At 43.9% G+C, this 16,878-nt stretch overlaps 1 protein-coding gene across 1 annotated transcript in view; it reads right to left on the reverse strand.

Moving 5' to 3' along the window:
* The window catches only part of LOC144724171 (glycine receptor subunit alpha-2-like), a 40,992-nt gene that overhangs the window by 10,281 nt on the left and 13,833 nt on the right, over positions 1-16,878 (reverse strand). Inside the window, exons 3-6 of the mRNA XM_078603094.1 lie at positions 7,506-7,573; positions 4,397-4,620; positions 3,099-3,181; positions 2,271-2,408 (exon numbers count right to left, since the gene is read on the reverse strand). Of these exons, the coding sequence (XP_078459220.1) occupies positions 2,271-2,408; positions 3,099-3,181; positions 4,397-4,620; positions 7,506-7,573 (513 nt within the window). The remainder of the gene's footprint in view (positions 1-2,270; positions 2,409-3,098; positions 3,182-4,396; positions 4,621-7,505; positions 7,574-16,878) is intronic.

Consider the following 16,878-nt stretch of genomic DNA (forward strand, 5'->3'; position numbering starts at 1 on the left):
ATTTAATAAAATATTAATTCAAAAAAATAACCTCCGTGGCTCCGTGCCCTTTGTAAAGGCACCATCAACATTGTTAGATTATTGCACGCATCTTAATGCGTTGTGAACGGACGTCTTCATTTTTGGAAAAGGTCACGTTACAAACCCCCCCCCCCGCCCCCTGGAACAGCACACAGCGACGAACGAGATATGGCCATCCGTATAAATATCTAAGCATGTGCCTCGCATCATCTGATCACGCGCACGACATTGTTTTGCCCTTACACCCGTCATTATCCTTGTTATTTGTCCCTGGAATACCTTGCACAGGAGAGATCTATTGTTATCGTGATTAACACATTCCTGCGGAGGGAGCTGGTAGGAACGTTTGGTTGCTCGGTCAATGGCCAGGGTCAACGGCGGCGTGGTGTATTCCCCAAATATGCCCAGCCGGCGTGAGTAGGTTAAACGTTGAGTTTTATAAGGGCACCACGGGGTGACCAGCCCCTCCCCACCCAGCCCCACCCCTCCCACCCCCCACTCAGCCCCACCCTCCCCACCCAGCCCCTCCCCACCCTCCCCTTCCCACTCAGCCCCACCCTCCCCACCCAGCCCCTCCTCACCCTCCCCACCCAGCCCCTCCCCACCCTCCCCTCTCCACCCAGCCCCACCCCTCCCATTTTTGGATGCACGACGGATGGACACAATAATCCCCTGTGGAACCAGGTGGTTCCTACCAGTATCATTCTTCAATGGGTCTACAGTTGCTCACATTGAGTTTACAAGCAACGCGTGCATGTTGCGACCTTCTTGTCAATGCGCTCGATGGATGTAGGCCTTCCCACGCAGTGCTTGTTGTGGGTGTTATTGGGCCATCCTTTGCCAACTCGAGTCATGAAGTATATACGTGTGCGGGGGAGGGGGGTATATAAGTAGAGTACAACAATTGATGTCGCTGCTGTTCTTGCAGCAGTCGATAGCAGCTGTTATGCATGGCGGTCGCTCATCCAAGCACTAACGGCAATCGGGCACATTCTGGGTGATTTGGTTATAGGGGGCCGGCCATAAATGACGTCACGCGCCTAGGGGGGGTCAGATATTTGTGACGATGTGTGACGAGGGGGGGGGGGGGGTTTGAGAAATGTGACGTCACAACAAAATGCGCAACTTTAAATAAATATAGACAACACGTTATAATTAAATAATTAAATAGACGTTTTAATGAATGTTTTCTCCAACAACATCAGAGTGAAGCGCCACATTAAATACGCACTACAATAACAATAGTTTAAAGCGATTTGAGGCATGTTAAAAAAAAAAAATTAGGGGGGGGGGGGTAGAGCTTTGTGACGTCATATTGAGGGAGGGTCTGACTTTTTGTGACGCCGTGTGATGAGGGGGGGGGGCAAAAATGACGCGTGACGTCATTTATGGACGGCCCCCAGGCTTATAACAACAATGGCTATTAATTTGCGAGCAGCAGTTCGGAAAGTGAGTTCTGCCTAACGCAGTGCAGGGCTGCAGTTGTGAGTGCACGTGACATCAGGACACGCACGCACACACGGAGAATGTTTGTTAATGTATTCGATCAATTTATTTCTGGCCGTGTTTTTCAAATGTACAAATGTGAGGCATTGTCAAGACCCAGCGATGGTCCTCCTCTATTACCCGATGTCACAGACTCTTTGATATATAAAAAAACATAATTTATTACAGTCCTAAAGCATTATTATCATAATAGCGGTGGCATTTCAAGACTCTGTCTTCCCGACAGACCTGTTCTTCACCTGAGGACGGCTGCTTGCGTTGTGGCCGGAACGTCGCGAGAATTATTTAATTATGTTTTATTTTTATTATTTTATTATTTCCATTCTACGTGACTTTACCGAAAGAACCAAGAAGAATAACCACCTTGTTAAGTTTCGATTTAAAGCTTTCGTGACTGCAGGGATTCATCTTCTTGGTTCTTTCGGTAAAGTCACGTAGAAGGGAAGTAATAAAATAATAAAAATAAAACATAATAAAACCATTCTCACGACGTTTCGGCCACAACGCAGCCGTCCTCAGGCGAGGACGCAGCCGTCCTCAGGCGAGGACGGCTGCTTGCGTTGTGGCCGAAACGTCGTGAGAATTGTTTTATTATGTTTTATTTTTATTATTTTATTACTTCCCTTCTACGTGACTTCACCGTGTTAAGGTTGCTGCAATCCCACCCGATCCATCGAACGCTTCGCCGATGCAGACAAACAAACGAAACAGTTACAGAGCGAGAGCAAAAGGCGGCCGGATACCTGTGTTGTAGTGCTTTGTGCAGTAGACGAGATCTTTTTCGTCTTTCAGCTGGAACTGGGGAAGCGTCAACCCTTCGGCGACCTGCACTGCCCCCTCTTGCTTCCACTCAAAAATGAGGTCATTCATTGTGTACCCAACTGTGGGGGTGAACACGGGCAGAATACAGATTTTTTTTACATGCGACACACATGGCATAGCGAAAACATTACCAACCCTCAGACGTCGCTTGTTCAGCCGAAATTGTGCAGGGGGGAGGAAAGCAGCGGTGTTTATTGTTATGTTTGTTGTTATGTTTGTTGTTATGTTTGTTGTTATAGTTTGTTGTTATGTTGTTGTTATGTTTGTTGTTATAGTTGTTGTTATGTTGTTGTTATGTTGTTGTTATGTTTATTGTTATGTTTGTTGTTATGTTTGTTGTTATGTTTGTTGTTATAGTTGTTGTTATGTTGTTGTTATGTTGTTGTTATGGTTGTTGTTATGGTTGTTGTTATGGTTGTGACTCTTTGGTTTTTTCGGTAAAGTCGTGTAGGTAAAAAATACATTTAAAATGAAAGCAACTCAATGAAATCATCAACTCTAGAGTTATGTTTGTAGTTATGGTTATGTTTTTTGTTATGTTTGTTGTTATAGTTTGTTATTGTTGTTGTTATGGTTTGTTATCGTTGTTATGTTTGTTATGGTTGTTGTTGTTGTTATGATTTGTTATGGTTGTTGTTATGTTTGTTGTTATGTTGTTGTTATGGTTGTTATGGTTGTTGTTATGTTGTTGTTATGGTTGTTGTTTTGGTTGTTGTTTGTTTCGCTTGCTTTGTCACCGCGATGCTTACAGCTTTCCAGCTGCATGGCGCACGTTTGGACGTCCATTGGAAAATTCTTCAGGTCCATCGGGCAAGACAGCGTTAGCGTCAGTCTGCAACGGTGGGTCGAAGTGGAAAAAAATCGACGCGGCCACGATTAGTGAGTGACACGGCCGCCCGGCAGCACAAACGCACCCGTCTCGTGCTCATGTCGAGAGCGTTGAATCAACTTCAGTCATTGCCATCATCTTTTTTTTTACTTCATTTGTTTAAACGATTTCACCTCCGCTCGCACAAATCTCGCAGCGATGCTGTCACTGCTTCGCCTCGCATGCCACGGGGCTATTAGTTACTTTAATTTATCGCAGTCCCCATGGCGAGCGGCTTGTGCGGTGTGTCACCGAGCCACGCGTATTGTTATCCACACTTAAATTTCGAGAAGTAGTACACAAGAGTTTTCAGACTTCCCCACTAAGACTTCTCTGCAGAAAGATGCACGAATGGTGGAATCGCCTTCTTTGCGATGCCAGAAAAATGAAACGTGCGTAGTCGTTATTCCACCAATTAGTGTCACGTTCAGAGGAGCAATGATCTTCTCGTCTGGTTATAAGTGAATTATTTACATTGATTAAAAATGGAGGCCGTTCATCTCGGCATGGCATCACAGGTGTCTATCACAAAAAAAATAAACAAATGCCCAAACACAACAGTGATAGAATAATAATAAATTCCAGATATTCTAAATCCACCAATGAACGAAGGCTTATCAATGCCTTGTCAGTCACGTGTTTTGTTTCATCATTCTTCTCTGTGCGGGTTGGTGAAGGAGGGTGGGAACTGGCAGTAGCAGTTCGGATATCACTCGACACTGATGTTAGCCGTGACTTGAAATCAACTCGGGTGACCACTTTGGTAGTGCAGTGTGCTAACCACTGTGCCACCGGCTCCACCCTACAAATGTACATGTATCTATATATAACTTCTTTCACACCATACATATACAACTGTGTTAACTCAGTATGCATGTATGTTGAACTTATCTTGCATCGTACGTAGCCAACCGCGCTAATCAGAGGTGCGTAGGGGAAGGACAACAAACTAAACACACAAATCAGTTCTAAAGAATTGAGTTTTTAATCTAGATGATGATTTAAAAGTGCATATCTCCAGTGGCTTCCTAATATCGGAAGGAAGAGCGTTTCAAGACGGCCGCAGTAGCGCGTCTGTACCTAGCAACTAGAATTAAGCAAAAGCTACGTGGGTGAATAAGTAAGCGTTTGACACTTGGAGGGTTAAACCGGCCATGTCGTTACAACGGGCAAACTTGCCTTATGCTGTAAAGGACGTTCCCGTCCTTAAATATGCGCAGCAGCTTATTGTCAGTGGTGACCTCGTGAAAGTTTGCCCCCTTCTCGTTGGCAAAAAACAGATCGGGCTTCCAGATGGAGTCGAGCATGGAGGGGTCGAGGTCCAGGGAGTCGTCGGGGTACTCGCTGTACGCAAGCCGAGGGTCGTTCCACTGCTGTCGCAGGAAAATGTTGACCCGGTAATCCTTGCGCGCAGAAGGGGAACACCGAGAGACCGAGTGTGAGAATTCATTACGGCCCTGCGTGCAACACCTGCATGGCGTATATGTGCTAATGTCGCCGTGCACATTCTAGGGGCTGTTAAATATCGGTGAGGGTGATGGGGAAGCAGTGGGAGGTCTACAATTAAGGGCCACCTCTGTGTTACGGGGACGCTTTGCAATTGTCTAGTTCCGGCAGTAAAATGAATCTGAATGTGCCCATTACCATCCAATCTCTGAAGCTAAGCTGTGATGAGCCTGGTGAATACTCGGATGGGTGTTCACCAGGGCATGTCAGGTGTTGTAGGCATGGATCTGCAAGGTGGCCAATAGATGGCAGTGCTGAGTGGTGTGCACGGATTTTCTTCAGGTTCTCTGAATTCCTGCCACGTGAAGCCAACACAATGATTTGCGGAATCAGCCCAATATCCCAATTTAGCACGAACATTTTTAAACAAAACAAAAACAAATCTGGACACTTCAGTGTGAGGCTTGCCTGGGCAAATACTTGGTCTTGTTGCTATTGTCAAGTGCCCGAGGCCTGCAGCCGCATTTTCCATACAAATTCAAAGCCATTATCTGCCCAGATGGCTGATGGCTCATTGCCTTGTTGACACTCTGTGTGTGCACGTCTGCAGTTGCTACCAAATACAAATTGCATTTAAAATTCACTCTGCGCTGCAATACAATGAATAAACAATGGTATTGTGACGTCTCAGAATAAAGCACGTGTTGCTCCTCCCCCCTCGCCCCCCCCCCCCCCTCTAATTTTAATTAAGTGACAAATATTGACTGACAGAAGGAAAGCATGGCATTGTGTTGTGCCAAGTAATTTGCATGACGTTGCCTGTTTAACCCACCGCCGATTTAATTCTTCTTGCGAGACAGATATTTCAGAAACGGTTCAAGACTCGCTATTGAACAAACCGTGACATGATTGCGAGCCTTACCACGACCGTCTAGCCAAAACCAATACACGAGCATCTGATGCCTTCTCCATGATTCATTAATCGGTCAAATATATTAAAGCCCCAATGATGTCGAGACGGATGAAATGAAAGATGTAAGTGTTCACTGCCTTTGATTGTCATGTGGCAGGGAGGTTATGGGAAAATGCTTGAAATACATTTAAACACAAAGCCAAAGCAAAGGGTTGGGGAATAGTAAATTATATAGAGGGTATCCTTAATGAAGATATCATTCATTATTAAATAATTATAATGATCAGTTTCAACTTCACTATGCAAATGTTTGCAATGTACTTAAATTGTTTTAATACAAAATCTCGAGTTATCGTCAGCAGCATTATATGATATCCTCCTGATTATAAGACGCACTGGTAACCACCCCTGATGACCTTCAGATCGGCCCGTGACGTATGGCCCCCAACAATACACGAATGTGAAAACACCCCCCCACCCCCCTACCCATCATCATCGTGTGGTTTCAAATGTGTGGCGGCTCTCTCACACCGATGTCGTCGTATTTGTCGGGAGTGGCTCCCCTCTGATAATTAGCGAAGAACACTGTTACATCACGAGGTGTGATGGCTGCACCGCATGGCGTTAGAATGACAAGCAAGCAAAGCACAATCCCTCTCCATTGAGAAACATCTTTAAATTTTCATGAATCTGGATGGGAAGAATTATTTCTTGTTGCCCGCAAATGACATGGAGCTTCCACCATTGGATAATTAAAATAAACTTATTTTTTTATTTATGTGAGGCATTGAATAATTTTGGAACCAGGTAATTGCTGATGATTTGCAATTAAAATGTCATCAATGTCATAAGTCAAACAAATGCCAATTAATTGCGTTTGCAGTGTCATAAGTGATTATAACAAAACATGTAATATTCTTTGGTTCTTTCGGTAAAGTCACGTAGATAGAAAAATAATAATACAATTAATGTGAGTTAAAAAATAACACTAATGTCGACTGTAGCCTGATTCTTAACCTCGGTGAGTGTACTGGCAGTCTATGATGTAGACGCTCACCAGCTTAAAACCAGGCTACAGTCTCCATTATAGACTGCCAGTACACTCACCAGCTTAATAACCAGGCTACAGTCTCCATTATAGACTGCCAATACGCTCACCAGCTTAATAACGAGGCTACAGTCTACATTATAGACTGCCAGTAAACTTACCCAGCTTATTAACCATTGCTACACTCTACATAATAGACTGTCAGTACACTCACCAAACCTAATAACCAGGCTACAGTCTACATTATAGACTGCCAATACGCTCACCAGCTTAATAACGAGGCTACAGTCTACATTATAGACTGCCAGTAAACTTACCCAGCTTATTATCCATTGCTACACTCTACATAATAGACTGTCAGTACACTCACCAAACCTAATAACCAGGCTACAGTCTACATTATAGACTACCAGTACACTCACTCCGATTAAGAACCAGGCTACAGTCTGCATTAGTGGTTTAAAAAAATAAATTATTCACTTAAATGTTATTATTATTTTTCTATCTACGTGACATTACCGAAAGAACCAAAGAATATGAATTCCTGCAGTCACGCAAGTTTAAAGTTAAACTTAAAACATGTTATATTTAATTTGCGAATGCAATATGCTATAACCCATTCTCCACACAGGCCTTCCAAGACCATTTGTATATATAATTACGATGATTTCCTTGCATGCGAAGGTCAAAAGCAGGGCAGGCAAACGTGATGGTGAGTCAGTTATGTAAATTATCACAAGTATCAGGGCTCTTGAAAAAAAAATGTTTTCATGCGTGGCTAAAAAAACAAATCATAGTGACGACATTCGAAAAGATTTTCAGATTTTGACGATGGGTAAATTAATGTGTAAAACGATGGTTTCAATGTTCGCGTCACTCACCATTGTAGTCTCTGCTATTGAGCCAAAACTGTTGATAAATATGTTGCAGGTAACATTGACTGGATAACCTGCAATTGAAACAATAGGCACAGGATTGTCATTGGTAATGCACGTCTCAGACACACGGAGGCCATCAGGAAAAGGCATTCGGGTTCGGCGAAGACTGCTCCCTGGAAAATTCACAAATCCACTCGTCTCTGCTCATCTGCACGATACTTTGCATCCTGTCTGCCGACACGGCAGAGCTTTGTATTCCTTGCGCAAATGCCTCGCCGACTGGTCTCCGTCAAAGCTTTTTCCATTTTCACGCGACAAGCCTGAACTTACCATGGCAGTTTCAGTGATGGATCCAGAAACTGTTGATGAAAAAAAAATCGCAAGTGACACTTACAGGGTTTCCTGCGAAGTGCAATAAGAAGACAAAATGAGGCAGGTGCCAATGCCGTTGCAAAACTCGTGCTTGAACACGAGCTTGCGTTCGTCCATTTGATTGTAGAAATAAAGAAAAAAAATCCAGCATGTATGAATTCAAATTTAATGCAACTGCGTCTGTTGCTGTTGAATATCCTGTGGTTGGAATTAATTGAAAATCACACCGTGAAAACTAAAGGGAAATACACGGCACCTGATTTTGTTTGAAGGCTTGCGATTGTCACAGACAATTGCTTTAAAAAAAACACTTTGGTGCAATTCCGTCGCAGTTTTAACAGCCGTGCTGTTGTCGGCATGGCGAGGGCAGATATCTAGAACGGAAATTTTTCGAGTTGTTATGATTTCCAAATAAATCGCAGATAGATTGGCGCCGCAGACATGGCTTGCAACCCAATGGTAGGTTTCCCCAATCTGTTGCTGGAATTAGCCAAACATTTATTTAAAATTTCGGCAAAAAGGAACTTTGTCGGACTGACCAAGTTCCAGAAATCTGTCTGTATCTGTCCCTTCATGAAATATGGGCGTTCTTTATCAGCTCTAGCGTTTTGAATAAATACCCGTTTGCATTTATGCAGGAGGAAGAGAGAGGGCAGTGGGTTCAGGAGTAAAGATAGCATATCCAAGTTGTTCATTGCTGAAGGAATTTAACTATGCTAAACAATGTTTTTTGTTATTTTACCAGATAAGGCCCACTGAGCTGTATCGCTCTTTTTCAGAAGCGAACCTGGTGATCACAAATAATAATATCAACTCAACGAAGTGGCTTATCACGTGGAAATGTATAAGCAGTCAAATACTCTAAACGCGTGTTGATTATAAATGTGGAGGGGAAAACCGAAGGACCCGGAGAAACATCCCTTGCCACCAAGGTGCCCGATTTGAAGGTTAATTAAAAACATATATATATAAATTTGAATTATATTAACAAGGCAACTGTGAACCATTTCTTTAAAAATTCAGTCGCTAATAAAACACCTATTTTAAAATGTAGCAACTTTGGAAATCCTTTGAAGTTGTAATCTAAATAATTAAATAACATAATAGTAGCATATAATTTACAGCCTTTTGTCAATCCGCTGCTAGATGAAGGCCATCCCTTCTTGTATCGGTCAAATCGGATTTTCTGACCGTATTTCACCACACAGTGCAGGTTGCCGAACGGGAAAGGATCAGTGGCGCAGCGGTTGGCACACTGCTCTACGAACCTGGACACCTGAGTTCAATTCCCAGCCACGACTAACACCAGTGGCAGGTGATATCCGATGCGGTCTTGGCTTCCTCCGCACTCATCGATCGAGTGGCGTGAGATGATGTATACAATTGAATACATCCAAACAAGGAGGGAAATGAACAAACGACCGTATGAATTATTTTAAAGAATTGGACGCGCAAAGCAGAAAGGGAAGGCATTCCGTGTAACAAAAACGAGGAAACACGTTGAGTCAGGAGCGTACACAGGGTGGGATGTTCACGAGCAGACTCCGATTAAACGCTTTGTGTCTCACCGCGTGGAATGAAATGTACCGTTCTTCACGGCGGTCAGCGTCTGGCCATGGATGAACATGCAGCGGACACTCTGGATGGCAGACACGTGGAACACTCGGCACGGAAATGGACGCTATAATGAGAAAGGGGACAGCACAGAACGGCATTGTGAACCTGTGAAATCAGTGGCAGGCAAAGTACGCAGGCACACTTCCGATTCCCACTGTCCGAAGCGCGTATTCCATGTTGACTTGAACGAGACAGAATAGTCTAAAACACCACCACCACAACCTTCTCTATTAAGGAAATAAGGAACACAAGTCATGTATATGGATGGATTATGTGTGTTTGCAAATCGTAATTTTTACGTGATTTGTGTCCCCGAGATTTTGTCAAATCCTTGATTTTTTTAAAGCCAGTTTTCTCACGGGTAGGTCCCTAATGTGAACACAACTTTAAACTAACGTTTGTATCACACTGGATCATCGTTACAATAGTTATCATGCCTCACTTTAGCGATAGGCAGATAGACAGACAAGCCTAATGCATTATTGCGGTTGGAAAGCATAAAACATATTTACGTTGAGAACTGTGGAAAATGTTAAAACTGACTGAAATGTTCTAAACTTTTCTTGACAAAAAATGATGACTAAAGAATAGGCTTTTCCCTTTCCGGGAATAATACAAGTGTTCAGACGTTCAAATACCAATTAGACACCTATTATAATTATTAACCACACACACTTGTGGTAAAAAAAAACATGCGTACTAAAGTGCTTGATAATAGGTCACATACGTATAAAAATAACGACGTTTCGATCGCAACACAAGCAACCATGATCAGGTGTGAAACGTCAGCAGTCCTCCTGCTGTGTTTGTTTCGCACCTGATGACGGTTGCTTGTGTTGCGATCGAAACGTCGTGATCTATTATTATTTTTATACCAACGTGACTTTACCGAAAGAACCAAAGAGTATGGATTCCTGCAGTCACGAAAGCTTCAAATAAAGATTGCTTTGATCGTGTACATTTGGGACTTCTAAGAACATCATCTTGATAACACAATAGATAAGCAGCCAATATATCTATCCACCTAAAAAATGCAAGCATTCTTTATGCAACCCATCAGCGCCACACTCCCCCCTGCTGGGAATGAAAAATTTCAGGAACATCAATTCAGTGCGAGCAAAACTCTGGACCGGTTTCGACATGGAATGTCTACATCAGCAGAGTCGGGCTTGCCTTGAATCAATGTCGGTAAACTGACAGCCGTTAAAAGACCCCCCCCCCCCCTTTCTCCCTCCCTCCATCTCCCCCCCTCCATCTCCCCCCCTCTCAGCCAGCCGCGCTACGCACGAACCCAGCTCGATGGACAGGGATTCGCGTGACGTCATCACGCAGATGTGCACGATGACGTCACCGCCGCGCACGTACGTTCTGGCAGCGCGCCAGCCAGTCGGGCAGGAATACAGGCAGGAATTCGTTCCGTCAAACGTGTTTTTGTTTACACTAAAAACACACGTCTTTTTTATTTTACCAGGTAAGGCACACTGAACTACGTAGCTATTTTTTTTTCAGAAGCGACCTGGCCACAAATGATAACCCAACGAAGTGGCTTATGGTGTGGAAATGTATAGCAACCAAATGCTCTAAACGCATGCTTATAAATACGGAGGAAAAACCCGGAGAACCTGGAGAAAAATCCACGCGACCACGGGGAGAACATGCAAACTCCAAATATACATGCGTCAGGATCGGGATCGAACCCACGACCTCTGGTATACCAGACGAGGTAGTCAATATATCGCCACCACGACATCCCCTAATATGATAAAGGATAACTCAATACGCTCATTAGCATGTGAGTGGAGAATATAAATAACAAAAGCAGACTATATATCTGGGTAGTAACAACAACCTGATCAGAGTAAGGGTGCTTTTCTGTTCTAGATTTGAAGCTTTCGTGACTGCAAGGATTCATATTCTTAGGTTTTTTCGGTAAAGTCACGTAGGTAAAACATTTTACTTTTATTCATTTTAATGTTTTACCTACGCGACTTGACCGAAAAAACCTAAGAATATGTGCTTTTCTGTGTTTTCTCTCTCTCTCTCTGGTTGTTGATGTTTGAGGAACGCCTTTGTTTTAAAATGCAATGCAAGGCAGAGCAAACACGGCCAGCATTATTAGTCTGCCGCATGTCACAGTCGGCTTGAACCTCTCGTAGTTTTGTGTTTGAAGATAAATCCTCAAATCCACTGAAGGCTATTTATACTGACACCTGTTAAGCAAAAGTTTGACAAAGGCATAATTTTAACAGTGTTGACTCATTCTCTGCCACGTTTAAAATTAAAAGCAACTAATTTACATTTAAATAATAAGCAACCCTTCAGCCCACCACTATTTGGCTCGCAATGCAACCAATTACTAAACTTCAGCAGAATCTTTCGATTTAAAGCTTTCGTGACTGCAGGGATTCATCTTCTTGGTTCTTTCGGTAAAGTCACGTAGAATGGAAATAACAGACATGTTCTCCACCTGAGGACGGCTGCTTGCGTTGTGGCCGAAACGTCGTGAGAATTTTTTAATTATGTTTTATTTTTATTATTTTATTATTCCAGCAGAATCGTTTAGAATTACTGATCTGTCTTACATCTGTGGGCGCAAGAGCATCAGACAACCAATAATTGAGTAATACTTCCCGATAGATGTTAGTCAGTTTAACACGTAGGCTTTTCTGACCAAGATTATCCAAAACAGAGGTGTTTTGGGTTAGATCGCATGAATATCAATGTGTCGTTAAACCCACCACCACTCGACACAGCTCTGCCTGTCGCCTGATGAGGCAGGTTGTAATAACTGGCGAAACCTCGAACTCGAATTGTTAATCAGACTCTGTCTTCTCGACAGACCTGTTCTCCACCTGAGGACGGCTGCTTGCGTTGTGGCCGAAACGTTGTGAGAATTATTTTATTATGTTTTATTTTTATTATTTTATTATTTCCATTCTACGTGACTTTACCGAAAGAACCAAGAAGATGAATCCCTGCAGTCACGAAAGCTTTAAATCGAACTCGAATAGTTAATGTTGTGGGTTTACTCTCCAACACACCGGTGCGCTGAACTAGTAACGAATTGGCGACGTTTTGTTCACGTGACAAATCTTACTGATTGACTGTTTCGGATGGTGGCAGGTTTATCGACACATTTATATTGACGCGAACCAACCCCATTTATGGATAGTAATTCCCTGTTTGCTAATATGATAAATTGTTATTATCTTTGCACAAACAAGTACACATGAAGGCAAAATTAATGTTTACGCTTCGAACACAAGATCACAACAGTGCACGTGTAACGCCACATTATCTGTAAATAAAACCACAACAGCATTTAACAACTCTTATAATTACCCTGCTCGCCACAGATGTTTAAGAAATGAATAAATACATGTTAAAAAATACAATTATTACAAATTGTGCATTTCAGGCAGTGGACTGAGAACACGTGACAACAAAAACAAATACCCTCCAGTTGTACAGATTAGACAAAGAGCGGCTTGCAAAACTCATCAAAAACATATATTCTGACCAGTCTCAATTCAACAATGGATGAAGGCCTACCCATGCCGTGTTGGTCATGTACAGGGTGCTTCCAAAAATGTTAACACTCACATGGGACTATCGTTTTTAATGGACAAAAAAAATGATAATACTACACAGTGACATGATAACAAATGTAATGTTAATAGCTTCAAAAAGTCAAAGAGTGTTTGAAGCACCCTATATTTATTTTAGCACTAGCCTTTTGCCCGTCCAAGGACGGGTGTATTGCAGTAGATCTGAAACTTGCAAGCGAAAAACAGACCGCCACGTGATATTCATTGCATCAATGCGTGTGCAATTTGTAAGGGCGCGGTGACACAGACCTATTTCATGTAAAGGTTATAATCCCTTGTTCATCACGACGTCCTTTTTACTTTGATATCTCAACAGCGTTATGGAGATCGCGTGACGTGAGGGTTCTGTCTTTGTAGTGAGGGTTGTGAGTTGACGCCGAGGAGGGGGGAGGAGGCGCCTCGCCCCCCCATGTGGAGTGACGTCACCCGCTAATTATTATGAATGGAAGGGGGGGTGTCCATTTGGAGAACGTCACCTGCTCATGAATATTAATGAAGGGGGCTGCTCGATGTGGTAGGACGTAACCTGTTCATGATTTCGATTTAAAGCTTTCGTGACTGCAGGGATTCATCTTCTTGGTTCTTTCGGTAAAGTCACGTAGAAGGGAAATAATAAAATAATAAAAATAAAACATAATGCAATAATTCTCACGACGTTCATGATTATTAATGAGGCTGGTCGGCGTGGAGTGACGTCACGAGCGTTGCACAAAGACATTCTTGGCTCATAGTAGGTAATAATAATGTGGGGGGGGGGGGGGTGTCCATTTGGAGGACGTCACCTGCTAATGAATATTAATGAGGGGGGCTTTTCGATGTGGAGTGACGTCACCCGCTCATGATTATTAATAAGGAGGGGTGGGGGGTGTCCATTTGGAGGACGTCACCTGCTAATGAATATTAATGAGGGGGGCTGCTCGACGTGGAGTGACGTCACGAGCGTTAAGGACATTCCTGGGTGATTATAGTACTGTAGGTATACTTCACAAGACTGGTCAGTGCATGTTGGTGAATGGGGGGGGGGGAGAGGCATTGCAAGTTCTGATGACCCTTGCCATCGATGTTGGCTGTGGCAGGGAATTGAACTCGGGTGGGCAGGTTCATTGCACAGCGTGCTAACCGCTGCACCACCACTCTATCCATTGCAATTGTAAACAAAATATACAGCGGCCCCCGCTAAAGCAATCCGATGGTCATCCGGGCTGACCCCACTTAACTGGAGATGTTGTGGGTAGTGATAAATGGTTCTCCTATGGAGACACAAACATAAGCCGTAAAAAAAAGTGTAATTTTCATCACTGATCGAAATCAGCAATGAGCATGGGCACAATCCAGTGTGGTGCATAGGCTTTATGAACATCATTTTGGTATTAATGGGATACTGCCATGGTGTAAAAATGTTAGCGATGAACTGGACGTGCAATCGAGTGGGTGCTAGTTCGATTCAATCTCCCGGTGCGGGAGGTGAAATAATGGGGCAAATTTCGAGAATCTAACCCACATCTGTCCACCCACCACATGAAAGGTTGCATGTGGTGGAGTAAAGGGACGTCTGATGAGTGTGGAAGAGTAGGCCAAACACCTTCTCGAGGGGCTCCCATGATATCCTTTTTTTGGAGGCCATTCCGCCAGCAGTGCCTTGAGCGAACTACTACAAACAATTTTTTTTTATTTGATCAGGCAAGGCCCCTTGAGCTGTATGGTTCTTTTTCAGAAGCGACCTGGCCACAAATGATAGCTTAACCAAGTGGCTTATCACGTGTCAATGTATAGCGACAGCCAACGACTCTAAACGCGTGATGTTGATTCTAAATGTGGAGGGAACAACCGACGGACCCCGGAGAAAAATCCACGTAACCACGGGAAGAACTTGCAAACTCCAACTATACAGGCGGCATTTGAACCCACGATCTATGGAGGGATAAAACTCAAGAAATGTATTCAGAAGCCCTCCTCAGACTTGGCTCGACTCTGTGATGCAACCGGCAATTTATAGCAGGCTGGGTGAAGAGATTTAGTTACCCCAGCACGTTGCTTGTGTTTAAAGGGCATCCAAAAACACCCAGGAGTGGGGGGAAAAAATGCGCATTTGCATGTGAACTGTCCATCCCATATTGAGGCGCAGACCTTGTGTCAAAATTTGCCCTCACAGTGGAAAAGGTGAGACGGAATCTTTGAGTGATCGCGCTGGTTAAGGTAAACGGCGCATATATAATTTCGTCTCAGTTTTTTCTTTAAAAAATGAAAAGGGCTTCAATGAATGTGTTTACAAGTCGGTAAAACGAAGTTCTTTTAGGTTTCAAATCGTTTCTGTGAGCATTATAACGCAGTACAAGAAATACAGTATTTTGACGACAGTCACTATGCTGTGCATTTGATACGCCCCATTTCCCGAGTGTTAATTAATTTATGCATGTATGTAGATGATCTTTTTTGTCATTGATTTATGTTTCATTAACCTATTACGGATGCTAATTAATTTAAATCCATATTTAATGAAGTCACTTTTTGTTTCTTTTCGCACTGAACCGCTCAAGTTTTCACAAAGTGCCCATTTTCTAGCGAAGACAACGTTTGACGATTTAACTTTAAATACTGTTAAATCGATGCAATTAGCGCATTCACTCACTTTAGTTAACTCATATCTTCCTTAGGGTATACATGTACAGCCCTTTGCCAATCAACTGCTGGATGAGGGCCTCCCTACGCTGCACTCTTCGTCAGGGTTAACTAGACCGTCCTGTGCGACACTGATCAGCGTGGGTTGGTGAAGCTGAACCACATAGACATGGGAGAATAGAAGTACTGTACAGCAATGACCTTTTTTTCCATGCACCGCCCTCTACTGCCCACGCTGTATTTGTGACTGAATATCAGAGGTCGCAACCGGGTACCCGATACCCGTACCCTACCTGATACCCGGCTACCCGTACCCGGCCGGGTACGGGTACCCGTTTGCGACCCTGGTGCGGCCGGGAACTGGTACGGGTAGACCGCGAGTCACTGGTGAGTAACCGTTTGTAACTCATTTCCCAACGTCTTGTCTCTTCTCACAATTCAAGTTCCTAGAATCAACCCACCCGCGCCTGCAACATGGCTTCATCCCAGAGGTCGCAATCAGGTACCCGATACCCGTACCCTACCCGTACCCAGCTGGGTACGGGTAGGGTACGGGTACGGCCGAGTACGGGTACCCGTTTGCGACCCTGGTGCGGCCGGGTACGGGTACGGGTAAGGAATCAAAACCCGTTTGCGACCTCTGCTGAATATTCTGCTGGCAGACCGGAGTCGCCACGTGTTCCGTCGCCACGGCGACAGCGAGAGGTATCCTGCACGTGGTTGGTGCCAGGCGCTGAACTATTTTCCGGGCTGCTAACCCCGACAGACGGGGCAGAAGTTTTGCTCTTGGCCTTTCTCAAGTTGTTATCACGATATTTTCGTCGCATGACACTCGGGGTGCGTAACGGTTCACTGCATGCAGCGGACGTTTGATTTCCCACGTTGGCAGCGCAGACCATTGAAAGCTATCAAACTAAATGCCCCTTTTACCTGTGCGGCCAAACCACGTGTGACTGTGCAAGAGTTAACGAATTCATTTGGAATGTACCACTCCCGTGCAGGGGTGATTGCTGCGAATGGAAGAGGCCTGGCGGGAGAGCGAGCAGCTCGCAATGGAAAGGTTGCAGAGTTCAAATCCTGACTGGTCGTCGACTCAACCAATCAACCCTCTGGGGGTCAATAAAATGAGACCCAATTTGTTAGCAAGTCAAGAGTGGTTG

This window comes from Lampetra planeri, chromosome 19, assembly GCF_965212315.1.
Source record: "Lampetra planeri chromosome 19, kcLamPlan1.2.h2, whole genome shotgun sequence".
Taxonomy (NCBI): Eukaryota; Metazoa; Chordata; class Hyperoartia; order Petromyzontiformes; family Petromyzontidae; genus Lampetra; species Lampetra planeri.